General features: G+C 40.9%; 1 protein-coding gene across 1 annotated transcript in view; it reads left to right on the top strand.

Annotated features, from left to right (window-relative positions):
• The window catches only part of LOC311126319 (CUB and sushi domain-containing protein 3-like), a gene marked incomplete at both ends in the record, with an annotated part of 52,522 nt that extends 36,132 nt beyond the window's left edge, over positions 1 to 16,390 (top strand). Inside the window, 2 exons of the mRNA XM_084200328.1 lie at positions 11,253 to 11,426; positions 16,317 to 16,390. Coding sequence (XP_084056454.1) covers positions 11,253 to 11,426; positions 16,317 to 16,390 — 248 coding nt within the window. The remainder of the gene's footprint in view (positions 1 to 11,252; positions 11,427 to 16,316) is intronic.
• Positions 16,391 to 17,137: the final 747 nt, after the last annotated feature.

The raw sequence follows: 17,137 nt of genomic DNA, 5'->3' as shown, positions 1-17,137 counted from the left end.
ACAGCAGTACAGTACAGTATATAGTAATAACACTAGATTCACACCACAGCAGTACAGTACAGTATATAGTAATAACACTAGATTCACACCACAGCAGTACAGTATATGGTAATAACACTAGATTCACACCACAGCACTACAATACTGTATATAGTAATAACACTATATTCACACCACAGCAGTACAGTACAGTATATAGGAATAACACTAGATTCACACCACAGCAGTACAGTGCAGTATATAGTAATAACACTAGATTCACACCACAGCAGTACAGTACAGTATATAGTAATAACACTAGATTCACACCACAGCAGTACAGTATATAGTAATAACACTAGATTCACACCACAGCAGTACAGTACAGTATATAGTAATAAAACTAGATGCACACCACAGCAGTACAGTACAGTATATAGTAATAACACTAGATTCACACCACAGCAGTACAGTACAGTATATAGTAATAACACTAGATTCATACCACAGCAGTACAGTACAGTATAGGGTAATAACACTAGATTCACACCACAGAAGTACAGTATATAGTAATGACACTAGATTCACACCACAGTAGTACAGTACAGTATATAGTAATAACACTAGATTCACACCACAGCAGTACAGTACAGTATATAGTAATAACACTAGATTCACACCACAACAGTACAGTATATAGTAATAACACTAGATTCACACCACAGCAGTACAGTACAGTATATAGTAATGACACTAGATTCACACCACAGCAGTACAGTACAGTATATAGTAATAACACTAGATTCACACCACAGCAGTACAGTGCAGTATATAGTAATAACACTATATTCACACCACAGCAGTACAGTACAGTATATAGTAATAACACTATATTCACACCACAACAGTACAGTATATAGTAATAACACTAGATTCACACCACAGCAGTACAGTATATAGTAATAACACTAGATTCTCACAACAACAGTACAGTATAGGGTAATAACACTAGATTCACACCACAGCAGTACAGTACAATATATAGTAATAACACTAGATTCACACCACAACAGTACAGTATATAGTAATAACACTAGATTCACACCACAACAGTACAGTATATAGTAATAACACTAGATTCACACCACAGCGGTACAGTATAGGGTAATAACACTAGATTCACACCACAGCAGTACAGTTCAGTATATAGTAATAACACTAGATTCACACCACAACAGTACAGTATATAGTAATAACACTAGATTCACACCACAGCAGTACAGTACAGTATATAGTAATAACACTAGATTCACACCACAGCAGTACAGTACAGTATATAGTAATAACACTAGATTCACACCACAGTAGTACAGTACAGTATATAGTAATAACACTAGATTCACACCACAGCAGTACAATACAGTATATAGTAATAACACTAGATTCACACCACAACAGTGCAGCACAGTATATAGTAATAACACTAGATTCACACCACAGCAGTACAGTATAGGGTAATAACACTAGATTCACACCACAGTAGTACAGTACAGTATATAGTAATAACACTAGATTCACACCACAGTAGTACAGTACAGTATATAGTAATAACACTAGATTCACACCACAGCAGTACAGTATATATTAATAACACTAGATTCACACCACAGCAGTACAGTATATAGTAATAACACTAGATTCACACCACAGCAGTACAGTATAGGGTAATAACACTAGATTCACACCACAGCAGTACAGTATATAGTAATAACACTAGATTCACATCACAGCAGTACAGTACAGTATATAGTAATAACACTAGATTCACACCACAGCAGTACAGTATATAATAATAACTCTAGATTCACACCACAGCAGTACAGTACAGTATATAGTAATAACACTAGATTCACACCACAGCAGTACAGTACAGTATATAGTAATAACACTAGATTCACACCACAGCAGTACAGTACAGTATGTAGTAATAACACTAGATTCACACCACAGCAGTACAGTACAGTATATAGTAATAACACTAGATTCACACCACAGCGGTACAGTATAGGGTAATAACACTAGATTCACACCACAGCAGTACAGTACAGTATATAGTAATAACACTAGATTCACACCACATCAGTACAGTACAGTATATAGTAATAACACTAGATTCACACCACAGCAGTACAGTACAGTATATAGTAATAACACTAGATTCACACCACAGCAGTACAGTACAGTATGTAGTAATAACACTAGATTCACACCACAGCAGTACAGTATATAGTAATAACACTAGATTCACACCACAGCGGTGCAGTATAGGGTAATAACACTAGATTAACACCACAGCAGTACAGTATATAGTAATAACACTAGATTCACACCACAACAGTACAGTATAGGGTAATAACACTAGATTCACACCACAGCAGTACAGTTTATAGTATTAACACTAGATTCACACCACAACAGTACAGTATAGGGTAATAACACTAGATTCACACCACAGCAGTACAGTACAGTATATAGTAATAACACTAGATTCACAGCACAGCGGTACAGTATATAGTAATAACACTAGATTCCCACCACAGCAGTACAGTATAGAGTAATAACACTAGATTCACACCACAGCAGTACAGTACAGTATATAGTAATAACACTAGATTCACACCACAGCGGTACAGTATAGGGTAATAATACTAGATTCACACCACAGCAGTACAGTATATAGTAATAACACTAGATTCACACCACAACAGTACAGTATAGGGTAATAACACTAGATTCACACCACAGCGGTACAGTATAGGGTAATAACACTAGATTCACACCACAGCAGTACAGTATATAGTAATAACACTAGATTCCCACCACAGCAGTACAGTATAGGGTAATAACACTAGATTCACACCACAGCAGTACAGTACAGTATATAGTAATAACACTAGATTCACACCACAGCAGTACAGTACAGTATGTAGTAATAACACTAGATTCACACCACAGCAGTACAGTATATAGTAATAACACTAGATTCACACCACAGCAGTACAGTATATAGTAATAACACTAGATTCACACCACATCAGTACAGTACAGTATATAGTAATAACACTAGATTCACACCACAGCAGTACAGTATATAGTAATAACACTAGATTCACACCACATCAGTACAGTACAGTATATAGTAATAACACTAGATTCACACCACAGCAGTACAGTATAGGGTAATAACACTAGATTCACACCACAGCAGTACAGTTTATAGTAATAACACTAGATTCACACCACAACAGTACAGTATAGGGTAATAACACTAGATTCACACCACAGCAGTACAGTACAGTATATAGTAATAACACTAGATTCACAGCACAGCGGTACAGTATATAGTAATAACACTAGATTCACACCACAGCAGTACAGTACAGTATATAGTAATAACACTAGATTCACACCACATCAGTACAGTACAGTATATAGTAATAACACTAGATTCACACCACAGCAGTACAGTATAGGGTAATAACACTAGATTCACACCACAACAGTACAGTACAGTATATAGTAATAACACTAGATTCACAGCACAGCGGTACAGTATATAGTAATAACACTAGATTCACACCACAGCAGTACAGTACAGTATATAGTAATAACACTAGATTCACACCACATCAGTACAGTACAGTATATAGTAATAACACTAGATTCACACCACAGCAGTACAGTATAGGGTAATAACACTAGATTCACACCACAGCAGTACAGTACAGTATATAGTAATAACACTAGATTCACACCACAGCAGTACAGTACAGTATAGGGTAATAACACTAGATTCACACCACAGCAGTACAGTATGTAGTAATAACACTAGATTCACACCACAGCAGTACAGTATATAGTAATAACACTAGATTCACACCACAGCGGTGCAGTATAGGGTAATAACACTAGATTCACACCACAGCAGTACAGTATATAGTAATAACACTAGATTCACACCACAACAGTACAGTATAGGGTAATAACACTATATTCACACCACAGCAGTACAGTATATAGTAATAACACTAGATTCACACCACAACAGTACAGTATAGGGTAATAACACTAGATTCACACCACAGCAGTACAGTACAGTATATAGTAATAACACTAGATTCACACCACAGCGGTACAGTATATAGTAATAACACTAGATTCACACCACAGCAGTACAGTATAGGGTAATAACACTAGATTCACACCACAGCAGTACAGTACAGTATATAGTAATAACACTAGATTCACACCACAGCGGTACAGTATAGGGTAATAATACTAGATTCACACCACAGCAGTACAGTATATAGTAATAACACTAGATTCACACCACAGCAGTACAGTATAGGGTAATAACACTAGATTCACACCACAGCAGTACAGTATAGGGTAATAACACTAGATTCACACCACAGCAGCACAGTATATAGTAATAACACTAGATTCACACCACAGCAGTACAGTACAGTATATAGTAATAACACTAGATTCACACCACAGCAGTACAGTACAGTATATAGTAATAACACTAGATTCACACCACAGCAGTACAGTATAGGGTAATAACACTAGATTCACACCACAACAGTACAGTATATAGTAATAACACTAGATTCACACCACAGCAGTACAGTATAGGGTAATAACACTAGATTCACACCACAACAGTACAGTACAGTATATAGTAATAACACTAGATTCACACCACAACAGTACAGTACAGTATATAGTAATAACACTAGATTCACACCACAACAGTTCAGTATATGGTAATAACACTAGATTCACACCACAGCAGTACAGTACAGTATATAGTAATAACACTAGATTCACACCACAGCAGTACAGTACAGTATATAGTAATAACACTAGATTCACACCACAACAGTTCAGTATATGGTAATAACACTAGATTCACACCACAGCAGTACAGTACAGTATATAGTAATAACACTAGATTCACACCACAGCAGTACAGTACAGTATATAGTAATAACACTAGATTCACACCACAACAGTACAGTATACGGTAATAACACTAGATTCACACCACAGCAGTACAGTATATAGTAATAACACTAGATTCACACCACAACAGTACAGTATATGGTAATAACACTAGATTCACACCACAACAGTACAGTATATAGTAATAACACTAGATTCACACCACAACAGTACAGTATATAGTAATAACACTAGATTCACACCACAGCGGTACAGTATATAGTAATAACACTAGATTCACACCACAGCAGTACAGTGCAGTATATAGTAATAACACTAGATTCACACCACAGCAGTACAGTATATAGTAATAACACTAGATTCACACCACAGCAGTACAGTACAGTATATAGTAATAACACTAGATTCACACCACAGCAGTACAGTACAGTATATAGTAATAACACTAGATTCACACCACAGCGGTACAGTATAGGGTAATAACACTAGATTCACACCACAGCAGTACAGTATATGGTAATAACACTAGATTCACACCACAGCAGTACAGTATATAGTAATAACACTAGATTCACACCACAGCAGTACAGTATATAGTAATAACACTAGATTCACACCACATCAGTACAGTACAGTATATAATAATAACACTACTAGATCCCTCATTGTTCTTACTGCAATTATCTTATAATATTACTAAAGATACAGGTACATCTTCACTGCTAGGCGACAGCATCAACAACAACAACAACATATCTGCAGTTCACCTGTCCAGCAGGGTTAGAGAGAGTCGCGTTGTGTCCCAAATGTCACCCATAGGGCTCTGGTCTAAAGCAGTGCACTATATAGGGAATAGGGTGCCATTTGGGACATTGCCTATGATTCTAACAACTCTGCAACTGTCCGGCCTCTCTCTGCATGCATACTGATAACTGGAAAGCATAGAAAACTAATCAAGGGAAAAAAAATTAGTAGACTCCGAGCCTGAGTCCACAGGCAGGTTTAACTCCAGGCCTATTTGTTATGCACAGCAAGTTCTGGCCCCCAGCCATCCATCCCATCCACGTTATATTTAAACGAAACAGAAGGTTATCACTGAGGCTGCCGCTCACAGCCATGACTAATGGCCCTGTTACCTTTTTTTGGGTCCTTAACTCTCTAGAATGCCAGCGGAATATTGACAGTCATTGTCGGAATATTGAGAACGGTTGTTGGAATGTGTGACAGCAGACGGGTCCATCAGGACCCTTGCAGTGTGTTCAGTCATTAGGACCTTTATCTGTTGGCATTTCACTAACGCCTAAGAGGGAATGAATTCACAATTCATTTGTCTGAAACATTTAGAAAAATATCAGTATCGAGGAAGACGTGAAATAAAGTGATAGACTGTAGTTTTAAGATAGTAATATTTGCAGACAGACTGTTTTCGTTTTTGTAATCTTGGTCAGAGAATGAGATATAGAAAACACTAACGTATCTCCAGCCACAGACCTGCAGCATGAGGCAGATGTCAAGTCCTGAGGAGCTGCAGGCTGCAGCCGGAGCCACAGACCTGCAGCATGAGGCAGATGTCAAGTCCTGAGGAGCTGCAGGCTGCAGCCGGAGCCACAGACCTGCAGCATGAGGCAGATGTCAAGTCCTGAGGAGCTGCAGGCTGCAGCCGGAGCCACAGACCTGCAGCATGAGGCAGATGTCAAGTCCTGAGGAGCTGCAGGCTGCAGCCGGAGCCACAGACCTGCAGCATGAGGCAGATGTCAAGTCCTGAGGAGCTGCAGGCTGCAGCCGGAGCCACAGACCTGCAGCATGAGGCAGATGTCAAGTCCTGAGGAGCTGCAGGCTGCAGCCGGAGCCACAGACCTGCAGCATGAGGCAGATGTCAAGTCCTGAGGAGCTGCAGGCTGCAGCCGGAGCCACAGACCTGCAGCATGAGGCAGATGTCAAGTCCTGAGGAGCTGCAAGCTGCAGCCGGAGCCACAGACCTGCAGCATGAGGCAGATGTCAAGTCCTGAGGAGCTGCAGGCTGCAGCCGGAGCCACAGACCTGCAGCATGAGGCAGATGTCAAGTCCTGAGGAGCTGCAGGCTGCAGCCGGAGCCACAGACCTGCAGCATGAGGCAGATGTCAAGTCCTGAGGAGCTGCAAGCTGCAGCCGGAGCCACATTGTTGACTTTGATCCCCGTAGTGCTGCCTGATTCCCATGGAATCACTGCGCGACTGAACACAGTGACTCTGATTACGTCCCAAATGTCACACCATTCCCTATATAGTGCACTGCTTCTGATCATACTTTTGATCAGATCCCTATGAACGCTGGTCGAAAGTAGTGCACTAAATAGGGGGAATAGTCTGCCATTTGGGACGCAAGCCAGCCGACTCTGGTCTCTCTCCCTCTCTCTCCCTCTCTCTCTCTCTCTCTCTCTGCTTTCTTATGATGAAGCATCAAGCGGCTAAAGCCTGAAGCTAACTTAAACCCTTCTGATGAGGATAAGCTGAAGGAGAGGGAGAACAGCTGACACATCTGCTTCTGCTCCTGGTGGTCCTAATCCATTTGATTAGGCAGACAGTGGAGGAGTGGAGGAGTGGTGATCCACAGGTTCCCTCCCCTCCGCTACTGCAGGGGGGTCCCAAAATGGCACCCTATTCCCTTTGTAGTGCAAGACTTTTGATCTGTGCTCTAGTCAGAAGTAGTGTACTGCAGTATATAGGGAGTAGGGGGGGCCATTTGGGACGCATCCCAGAGAGGCAAGAGCTCTGAGTTTTTATACTGTCTGGCATAGATGGCTTCAGTTGTGTTGTTAACCCCAAGGCCATTGTCAGGAAATAAATTTTTTGAAGAGGGTAATTATTTAGATGTAACTTGGGGTGTCTCGCCCCATCTTCACCCCGCGGCCGCTGGAGTCTCTGTTCAAGGTACCCTCTTAATTATTCACTGGTGGCTGGTGGCTGGTGATTTGATTGTTGTGAATGAAATACCTGATTGAATCGCTTGAAAATAATGCAAATTAAAGTGACATACCATATGATACCATATGATCTACCCATGGATAAAAGATGGATAAAAAAAACAACAGAATGTTTTAGTTATGTGCCAAAGAAGAGCACAGTGGAGATTGCTTCACTTAATGGGGATCCAAATCAAGAATACAAAGAAGAGCACAGTGGATCCAAATCAAGTGGATCCAAATCAAGAATACAAAAGAAGAACACAGTGGAGGTTGCTAAGGCTTCACTTAATCAAGAATCAAGAAATCACTTAATCAAGAATCAAGAAATCACTTAATCAAGAATCAAGAAATCACTTAATCAAGAATCAAGAAATCATAAACCATTGAACTAAAGCCTATGTTTGGGTCTCTCCTCTCCACTCCCACCATATAATATGCCATATGATCGGCCCATGACTGAAGAATATGTTTTAGTTATGTGGAATATGTTTTAGTTATGTGGAATATGTTTTAGTTATGTGGAATATGTTTTAGTTATGTATCTGTTTCAAACCGTGATGTCCCAGGAGGACCCCAGCAAGACTAGCGGTCACTGAGGTGTCAGTGAATGGGGATTCAAATCCATAATAATGAAGGCCAACCAATCCGATAGTTTCTCACGGCTTTGCTGCTTGAACCCTTCTCTGATTCAGAGGGGTTGGGTTAAATGCGGAAGACACATTTCGGTTGAACACATTCAGTTGTGCAACTGACTAGGTATCCCCCTTTCCATTTCCTATTGAAGAATGAATCACAGGGCTCAAACTGGTTCCATGGAGGGCCGAATGTGTCTGTGCGTTTCCACTCCTCCCTTGTGCTTGAATTCTCCTCACCTGGTTGTCTAGGTCTTCATGGATTAGTTAGGAACTCCCCTCACCTGGTTGTCTAGGTCTTCATTGATTAGTTAGGAACTCCCCTCACCTGGTTGTCTAGGTCTTCATTGATTAGTTAGGAACTCCCCTCACCTGGTTGTCTAGGTCTTCATTGATTAGTTAGGAACTCCCCTCACCTGGTTGTCTAGGTCTTAATTGATTAGTTAGGAACTCCCCTCACCTGGTTGTCTAGGTCTTCATTGATTAGTTAGGAACTCCCCTCACCTGGTTGTCTAGGTCTTCATTGATTAGTTAGGAACTCCCCTCACCTGGTTGTCTAGGTCTTCATTGATTAGTTAGGAACTCCCCTCACCTGGTTGTCTAGGTCTTCATTGATTAGTTAGGAACTCCCCTCACCTGGTTGTCTAGGTCTTCATTGATTAGTTAGGAACTCCCCTCACCTGGTTGTCTAGGTCTTCATTGATTAGTTAGGAACTCCCCTCACCTGGTTGTCTAGGTCTTCCTTGATTAGTTAGGAACTCCCCTCACCTGGTTGTCTAGGTCTTCATTGATTAGTTAGGAACTCCCCTCACCTGGTTGTCTAGGTCTTCATTGATTAGTTAGGAACTCCCCTCACCTGGTTGTCTAGGTCTTCATTGATTAGTTAGGAACTCCCCTCACCTGGTTGTCTAGGTCTTCATTGATTAGTTAGGAACTCCCCTCACCTGGTTGTCTAGGTCTTCATTGATTAGTTAGGAACTCCCCTCACCTGGTTGTCTAGGTCTTAATTGATTAGTTAGGAACTCCCCTCACCTGGTTGTCTAGGTCTTCATTGATTAGTTAGGAACTCCCCTCACCTGGTTGTCTAGGTCTTCATTGATTAGTTAGGAACTCCCCTCACCTGGTTGTCTAGGTCTTCATTGATTAGTTAGGAACTCCCCTCACCTGGTTGTCTAGGTCTTCATTGATTAGTTAGGAACTCCCCTCACCTGGTTGTCTAGGTCTTCATTGATTAGTTAGGAACTCCCCTCACCTGGTTGTCTAGGTCTTCATTGATTAGTTAGGAACTCCCCTCACCTGGTTGTCTAGGTCTTCCTTGATTAGTTAGGAACTCCCCTCACCTGGTTGTCTAGGTCTTCATTGATTAGTTAGGAACTCCCCTCACCTGGTTGTCTAGGTCTTCATTGATTAGTTAGGAACTCCCCTCACCTGGTTGTCTAGGTCTTCATTGATTAGTTAGGAACTCCCCTCACCTGGTTGTCTAGGTCTTCATTGATTAGTTAGGAACTCCCCTCACCTGGTTGTCTAGGTCTTCATTGATTAGTTAGGAACTCCCCTCACCTGGTTGTCTAGGTCTTCATTGATTAGTTAGGAACTCCCCTCACCTGGTTGTCTAGGTCTTCATTGATTAGTTAGGAACTCCCCTCACCTGGTTGTCTAGGTCTTCATTGATTAGTTAGGAACTCCCCTCACCTGGTTGTCTAGGTCTTCATTGATTAGTTAGGAACTCCCCTCACCTGGTTGTCTAGGTCTTCATTGATTAGTTAGGAACTCCCCTCACCTGGTTGTCTAGGTCTTCATTGATTAGATAAGGAACTCCCCTCACCTGGTTGTCTATGTCTTCATGGATTAGTTATGAACTCCCCTCACCTGGTTGTCTAGGTCTTCATTGATTAGTTAGGAACTCCCCTCACCTGGTTGTCTAGGTCTTCATTGATTAGTTAGGAACTCCCCTCACCTGGTTGTCTAGGTCTTCATTGATTAGTTAGGAACTCCCCTCACCTGGTTGTCTAGGTCTTAATTGATTAGTTAGGAACTCCCCTCACCTGGTTGTCTAGGTCTTCATTGATTAGTTAGGAACTCCCCTCACCTGGTTGTCTAGGTCTTCATTGATTAGTTAGGAACTCCCCTCACCTGGTTGTCTAGGTCTTCATTGATTAGTTAGGAACTCCCCTCACCTGGTTGTCTAGGTCTTCATTGATTAGTTAGGAACTCCCCTCACCTGGTTGTCTAGGTCTTCATTGATTAGTTAGGAACTCCCCTCACCTGGTTGTCTAGGTCTTCATTGATTAGATAAGGAACTCCCCTCACCTGGTTGTCTATGTCTTCATGGATTAGTTATGAACTCCCCTCACCTGGTTGTCTAGGTCTTCATTGATTAGTTAGGAACTCCCCTCACCTGGTTGTCTAGGTCTTCATTGGAAACAAATTGAAAGGAAATAACAAAACCAGCAGCCACTGGGCCCACCATGGAATGAGTTGGACATCCCTGGAATAAATGTTAAAGCCAGGGTTTTGGGTCTCTCCTCTCCACTCCAGCCATATAATATGCCACATGATCTGCACTATACACATAGATGAAACAAACACGAGTGAGGAATATGTTTAATTTATAAAGTCAGTATGAATCCAGTGAACTAAAGCCAATGTTTTGGGTCTCTCCATTCCAGCCAAGTTCTGTGGAGACCCTGGTACCCCAGCCAAGGGGAAAAGAGAAGGACGTAGTTTCATCTACAAGTCAGAGGTTACGTTCAGCTGTAGCGCCCCCTATGTCCTGGTGGGGTCAACTACACGCATCTGTCAGGACGACAGCATCTGGAGCGGCTCTCAGCCACGATGCATAGGTAGGTAACAACGTCATACTGTAACAGCTACGGTCTATAGACGGTCTATAGGTAACAACATCATACTGTAACAGCTACGGTCTATAGACAGTATATAGGTGACAACATCATACTGTAACAGCTACGGTCTATAGGCAGTCTATAGGTAACAACATCATACTGTAACAGCTACGGTATATAGGTAACAACATCATACTGTAACAGCTACGGTCTATAGACGGTATATAGGTAACAACATCATACTGTAACAGCTACGGTCTATAGGTAACAACATCATACTGTAACAGCTACGGTCTATAGGTAACAACATCATACTGTAACAGCTACGGTCTATAGGCAGTCTATAGGTAACAACATCATACTGTAACAGCTACGGTCTATAGACGGTCTATAGGTAACAACATCATACTGTAACAGCTACGGTCTATAGGTAACAACATCATACTGTAACAGCTACGGTCTATAGACGGTCTATATGTAACAACATCATACTGTAACAGCTACGGTCTATAGGCAGTCTATAGGTAACAACATCATACTGTAACAGCTACGGTATATAGGTAACAACATCATACTGTAACAGCTACGGTCTATAGACGGTCTATAGGTAACAACATCATACTGTAACAGCTACGGTCTATAGGTAACAACATCATACTGTAACAGCTACGGTCTATAGGTAACAACATCATACTGTAACAGCTACGGTCTATAGGCAGTCTATAGGTAACAACATCATACTGTAACAGCTACGGTCTATAGACTGTATATAGGTAACAACATCATACTGTAACAGCTACGGTCTATAGGTAACAACATCATACTGTAACAGCTACGGTCTATAGACGGTCTATAGGTAACAACATCATACTGTAACAGCTACGGTCTATAGGTAACAACATCATACTGTAACAGCTACGGTCTATAGACGGTCTATAGGTAACAACATCATACTGTAACAGCTACGGTCTATAGACGGTATATAGGTAACAACATCATACTGTAACAGCTACGGTCTATAGGTAACAACATCATACTGTAACAGCTACGGTCTATAGACGGTCTATAGGTAACAACATCATACTGTAACAGCTACGGTCTATAGACGGTCTATAGGTAACAACATCATACTGTAACAGCTACGGTCTATAGACAGTCTATAGGTAACAACATCATACTGTAACAGCTACGGTCTATAGACAGTCTTTAGGTAACAATATCATACTGTAACAGCTACGGTCTATAGGCAGTCTATAGGTAACAACATCATACTGTAACAGCTACGGTCTATAGGTAACAACATCATACTGTAACAGCTACGGTCTATAGGTAACAACATCATACTGTAACAGCTACGGTCTATAGGCAGTCTATAGGTAACAACATCATACTGTAACAGCTACGGTCTATAGACGGTATATAGGTAACAACATCATACTGTAACAGCTACGGTCTATAGGTAACAACATCATACTGTAACAGCTACGGTCTATAGACGGTCTATAGGTAACAACATCATACTGTAACAGCTACGGTCTATAGGTAACAACATCATACTGTAACAGCTACGGTCTATAGACGGTCTATAGGTAACAACATCATACTGTAACAGCTACGGTCTATAGACGGTATATAGGTAACAACATCATACTGTAACAGCTACGGTCTATAGGTAACAACATCATACTGTAACAGCTACGGTCTATAGACGGTCTATAGGTAACAACATCATACTGTAACAGCTACGGTCTATAGACGGTCTATAGGTAACAACATCATACTGTAACAGCTACGGTCTATAGACAGTCTATAGGTAACAACATCATACTGTAACAGCTACGGTCTATAGACGGTCTTTAGGTAACAATATCATACTGTAACAGCTACGGTCTATAGGCAGTCTATAGGTAACAACATCATACTGTAACAGCTACGGTCTATAGGTAACAACATCATACTGTAACAGCTACGGTCTATTGGTAACAACATCATACTGTAACAGCTACGGTCTATAGACGGTCTATAGGTAACAACATCATACTGTAACAGCTACGGTCTATAGGTAATAACATCATACTGTAACAGCTACGGTCTATAGGTAACAACATCATACTGTAACAGCTACGGTCTATAGACGGTCTATAGGTAACAACATCATACTGTAACAGCTACGGTCTATAGACGGTCTATAGGTAACAACATCATACTGTAACAGCTACGGTCTATAGACGGTCTATAGGTAACAACATCATACTGTAACAGCTACGGTCTATAGGTAACAACATCATACTGTAACAGCTACGGTCTATAGACGGTCTATAGGTAACAACATCATACTGTAACAGCTACGGTCTATAGACGGTCTATAGGTAACAACATCATACTGTAACAGCTACGGTCTATAGGTAACAACATCATACTGTAACAGCTACGGTCTATAGGTAACAACATCATACTGTAACAGCTACGGTCTATAGACGGTCTATAGGTAACAACATCATACTGTAACAGCTACGGTCTATAGGTAACAACATCATACTGTAACAGCTACGGTCTATAGACGGTCTATAGGTAACAACATCATACTGTAACAGCTACGGTCTATAGACGGTCTATAGGTAACAACATCATACTGTAACAGCTACGGTCTATAGACGGTCTATAGGTAACAACATCATACTGTAACAGCTACGGTCTATAGGTAACAACATCATACTGTAACAGCTACGGTCTATAGACGGTCTATAGGTAACAACATCATACTGTAACAGCTACGGTCTATAGGTAACAACATCATACTGTAACAGCTACGGTCTATAGACGGTCTATAGGTAACAACATCATACTGTAACAGCTACGGTCTATAGACGGTCTATAGGTAACAACATCATACTGTAACAGCTACGGTCTATAGGTAACAACATCATACTGTAACAGCTACGGTCTATAGGTAACAACATCATACTGTAACAGCTACGGTCTATAGACGGTCTATAGGTAACAACATCATACTGTAACAGCTACGGTCTATAGACGGTCTATAGGTAACAACATCATACTGTAACAGCTACGGTCTATAGACGGTCTATAGGTAACAACATCATACTGTAACAGCTACGGTCTATAGACGGTCTATAGGTAACAACATCATACTGTAACAGCTACGGTCTATAGACGGTCTATAGGTAACAACACCAATCAACGTTGCAAAAATGTCACTGGCACAGTTGTCATAGTTACCATAGTTAATAATCATCATGATTATCAAGGTGGGCTAGTTGGGTAGCTGTTCTAATGTCATAAATACCCCTCCATGATATATTATCACATGCAGTAATGACAGAGTAAACCTCTTGGGCCCGATTCAGACAGGAAATGTACACCTTTTCCTTGGCACGCCTTTCCTACACACTTCTCAGTAGTCGGTTTTTCAGACTTACCTTATGCAGGTGTGTAACCGGCTTTGCAGGCGTGGTTCCCTTGCGCGTGCTACGTACATTTTATTAAACTGCAGAAAACCCTCCCACTTTTTGGGCCAACGGATTTTCTCGTGGAGTTTTCGTTCAATAGGGTTTTCAATACATTTATCTAAACCATCCCTTTAAATTTGGTGTACCTTTAATTCGAATTTTCTCGACAGACTCACTAGAATATATGGAGGGAAGGGGTTCAGAATATTAGGGACCAATGAAAGAAAGGGATGTAAATACATGCATATTCGTGTCCTTTTCAGCACCAATTGGTAGATTAAAAAATACTTATATATATATATTTTTTTTAAATATTATTTAGGGTTAGGAAAGTACTTTTGAATAATCAAAAAAATGATTTGGAGAGCCTTTACGCACAAAATATATTGGTGAATCATTAATACAGTGGTTTGATTCAATTGTTCAACTAACGATGTAATGGAATGATCCAAAATGTACCTATAGTGGCTAATATTTAACATGATACAAATTGTTTTTAAAAATTCAAACATTCTAGAAATCATAAATGAACTCAGTAGCGTTGGCGCTAAACTGTCATTTGCGCAGAAGAAGCTACAGAAGCCTATTAGCCTCGCGTGAAACATCTTGACCTCGCAAACTATTAGCCTCGCGTGAAACATCTTGACCTCGCAAACTATTAGCCTCGCGTGAAACATCTTGACCTCGCAAACTATTAGCCTCGCGTGAAACATCTTGACCTCGCAAACTATTAGCCTCGCGTGAAACATCTTGACCTCGCAAACTATTAGCCTCGCGTGAAACATCTTGACCTCGCAAGCTTACGTTCTGTTTACTGCTACACGGAGCGAAACAGAACGTAAGCTTGCGAGGTCAGGATGGTTCGTAGGAGGCTAGAAGCCTATAGCTTTGGTCTCCAAATATCGTCCCTGCAGGTTATAAGGCCAGCGTTTCATAAACTTCACTGTGGAAAAGTTTATATGTTGATATGTTTCAGTTTGCTGCCATATGACTGGTTTCACATTCGTCTCCATAAGGTAAATTAGATCTAAAACAAGTATAATTTATATTTACAATCCCCTTATCCAAACAGCTTACTCATTTACCTGGCTCTTATCAATAGCTCTTATTCATTAGTAAATGACAGCGCATGGAGAATGGTGTTATTTCTATAGGAAAAAAGAAAGCAGATGTTGTTCAACTTGGAACCTTATTAATCGTTTCATCGCGCGTAGAGGTGGTGGAATTATGAGGGAATTAAGTCAAGGTCAGAATACAGCGTATCTGCAGACACACCATTTACGTGCGCATAACTCTGGTCTGAATCGGCCCCCCCCATACGTTTAAGAGTCTCCACAAAGTGCAATCTATGCTTCCGTAGATATGACAGACTCATCATCATAATAATAACCCAGGGTGATTATGATCTATGTCCTTCTAGAACCATCCAGGACGACCTGTGAGAACCCAGGAACACCTGAGTACGGCTCCATGAACATCAGCCTGGGGTTCAAGGTACATTATAAAGGAATGTTCTGTACTAGATATCTTGAAAGTGGCAATCTGGGATTGGCACATCCATGGTTAAAACTATCATTTTAATCTCCTGGATGGTCAGTCCTTGCATCCATAGCTCTGTCTATGAATTTGACAGTGGTTACATTTTCCCCAGCCCCATCCCTCAGCTTTTTACCAAAGAAAGTGGTGTGGTGACCATTTTGAATCTCAGTACAGTATGTTGGACTGGGACCGTGCCTACTGTACCAACGATCATAGAATTAGGTTTAAAACTGTCCTGTTCTGAGGGTGCAGTATGTTGGACTGAGACCCTGTGTGAACTAACTGTACTGAAACTGTACGGAGATGTGATGATATGTGAAACCACAGGATCTTTTCAAAGGAAGTCCAGCCCAACAGCCGTAAGATCTAAATGTGTCTGGATTGGAATGATCTTGTATTCCTTTGGATGATTCTGTTGAATGATGTTATATTGGCGCAAGACAAGGAAGGCAGGCTGCAATACATTTCATCTCAGCAGGACATACAGATACACACTTCCTTCAACTCTCTCTCTCTCTCTGTCTCCCTCTCTGTCTCTCTCTCTCTCTCTGTCTCTCTCTCTATCTCTCTCTCTCTCTCTCTCTCTCTCTCTCTCTCTCTCTCTCTCTCTCTCTCTCTCTGTCTCTCTCTCTATCTCTCTCTCTCTCTCTCTCTCTCTTCTCTCTCTCTCTCTCTCTCTCTCTCTCTCTCTCTCTTTCTCTC

This window comes from Coregonus lavaretus (assembly GCF_964263955.1).
Source record: "Coregonus lavaretus genome assembly, contig: HAP1_SCAFFOLD_4044, whole genome shotgun sequence".
In the NCBI taxonomy this organism is placed as follows: Eukaryota; Metazoa; Chordata; class Actinopteri; order Salmoniformes; family Salmonidae; genus Coregonus; species Coregonus lavaretus.
The sequence above is the reverse complement of the archived record's forward strand: the minus strand, read 5'-3'. Positions and strand labels throughout refer to the sequence as shown.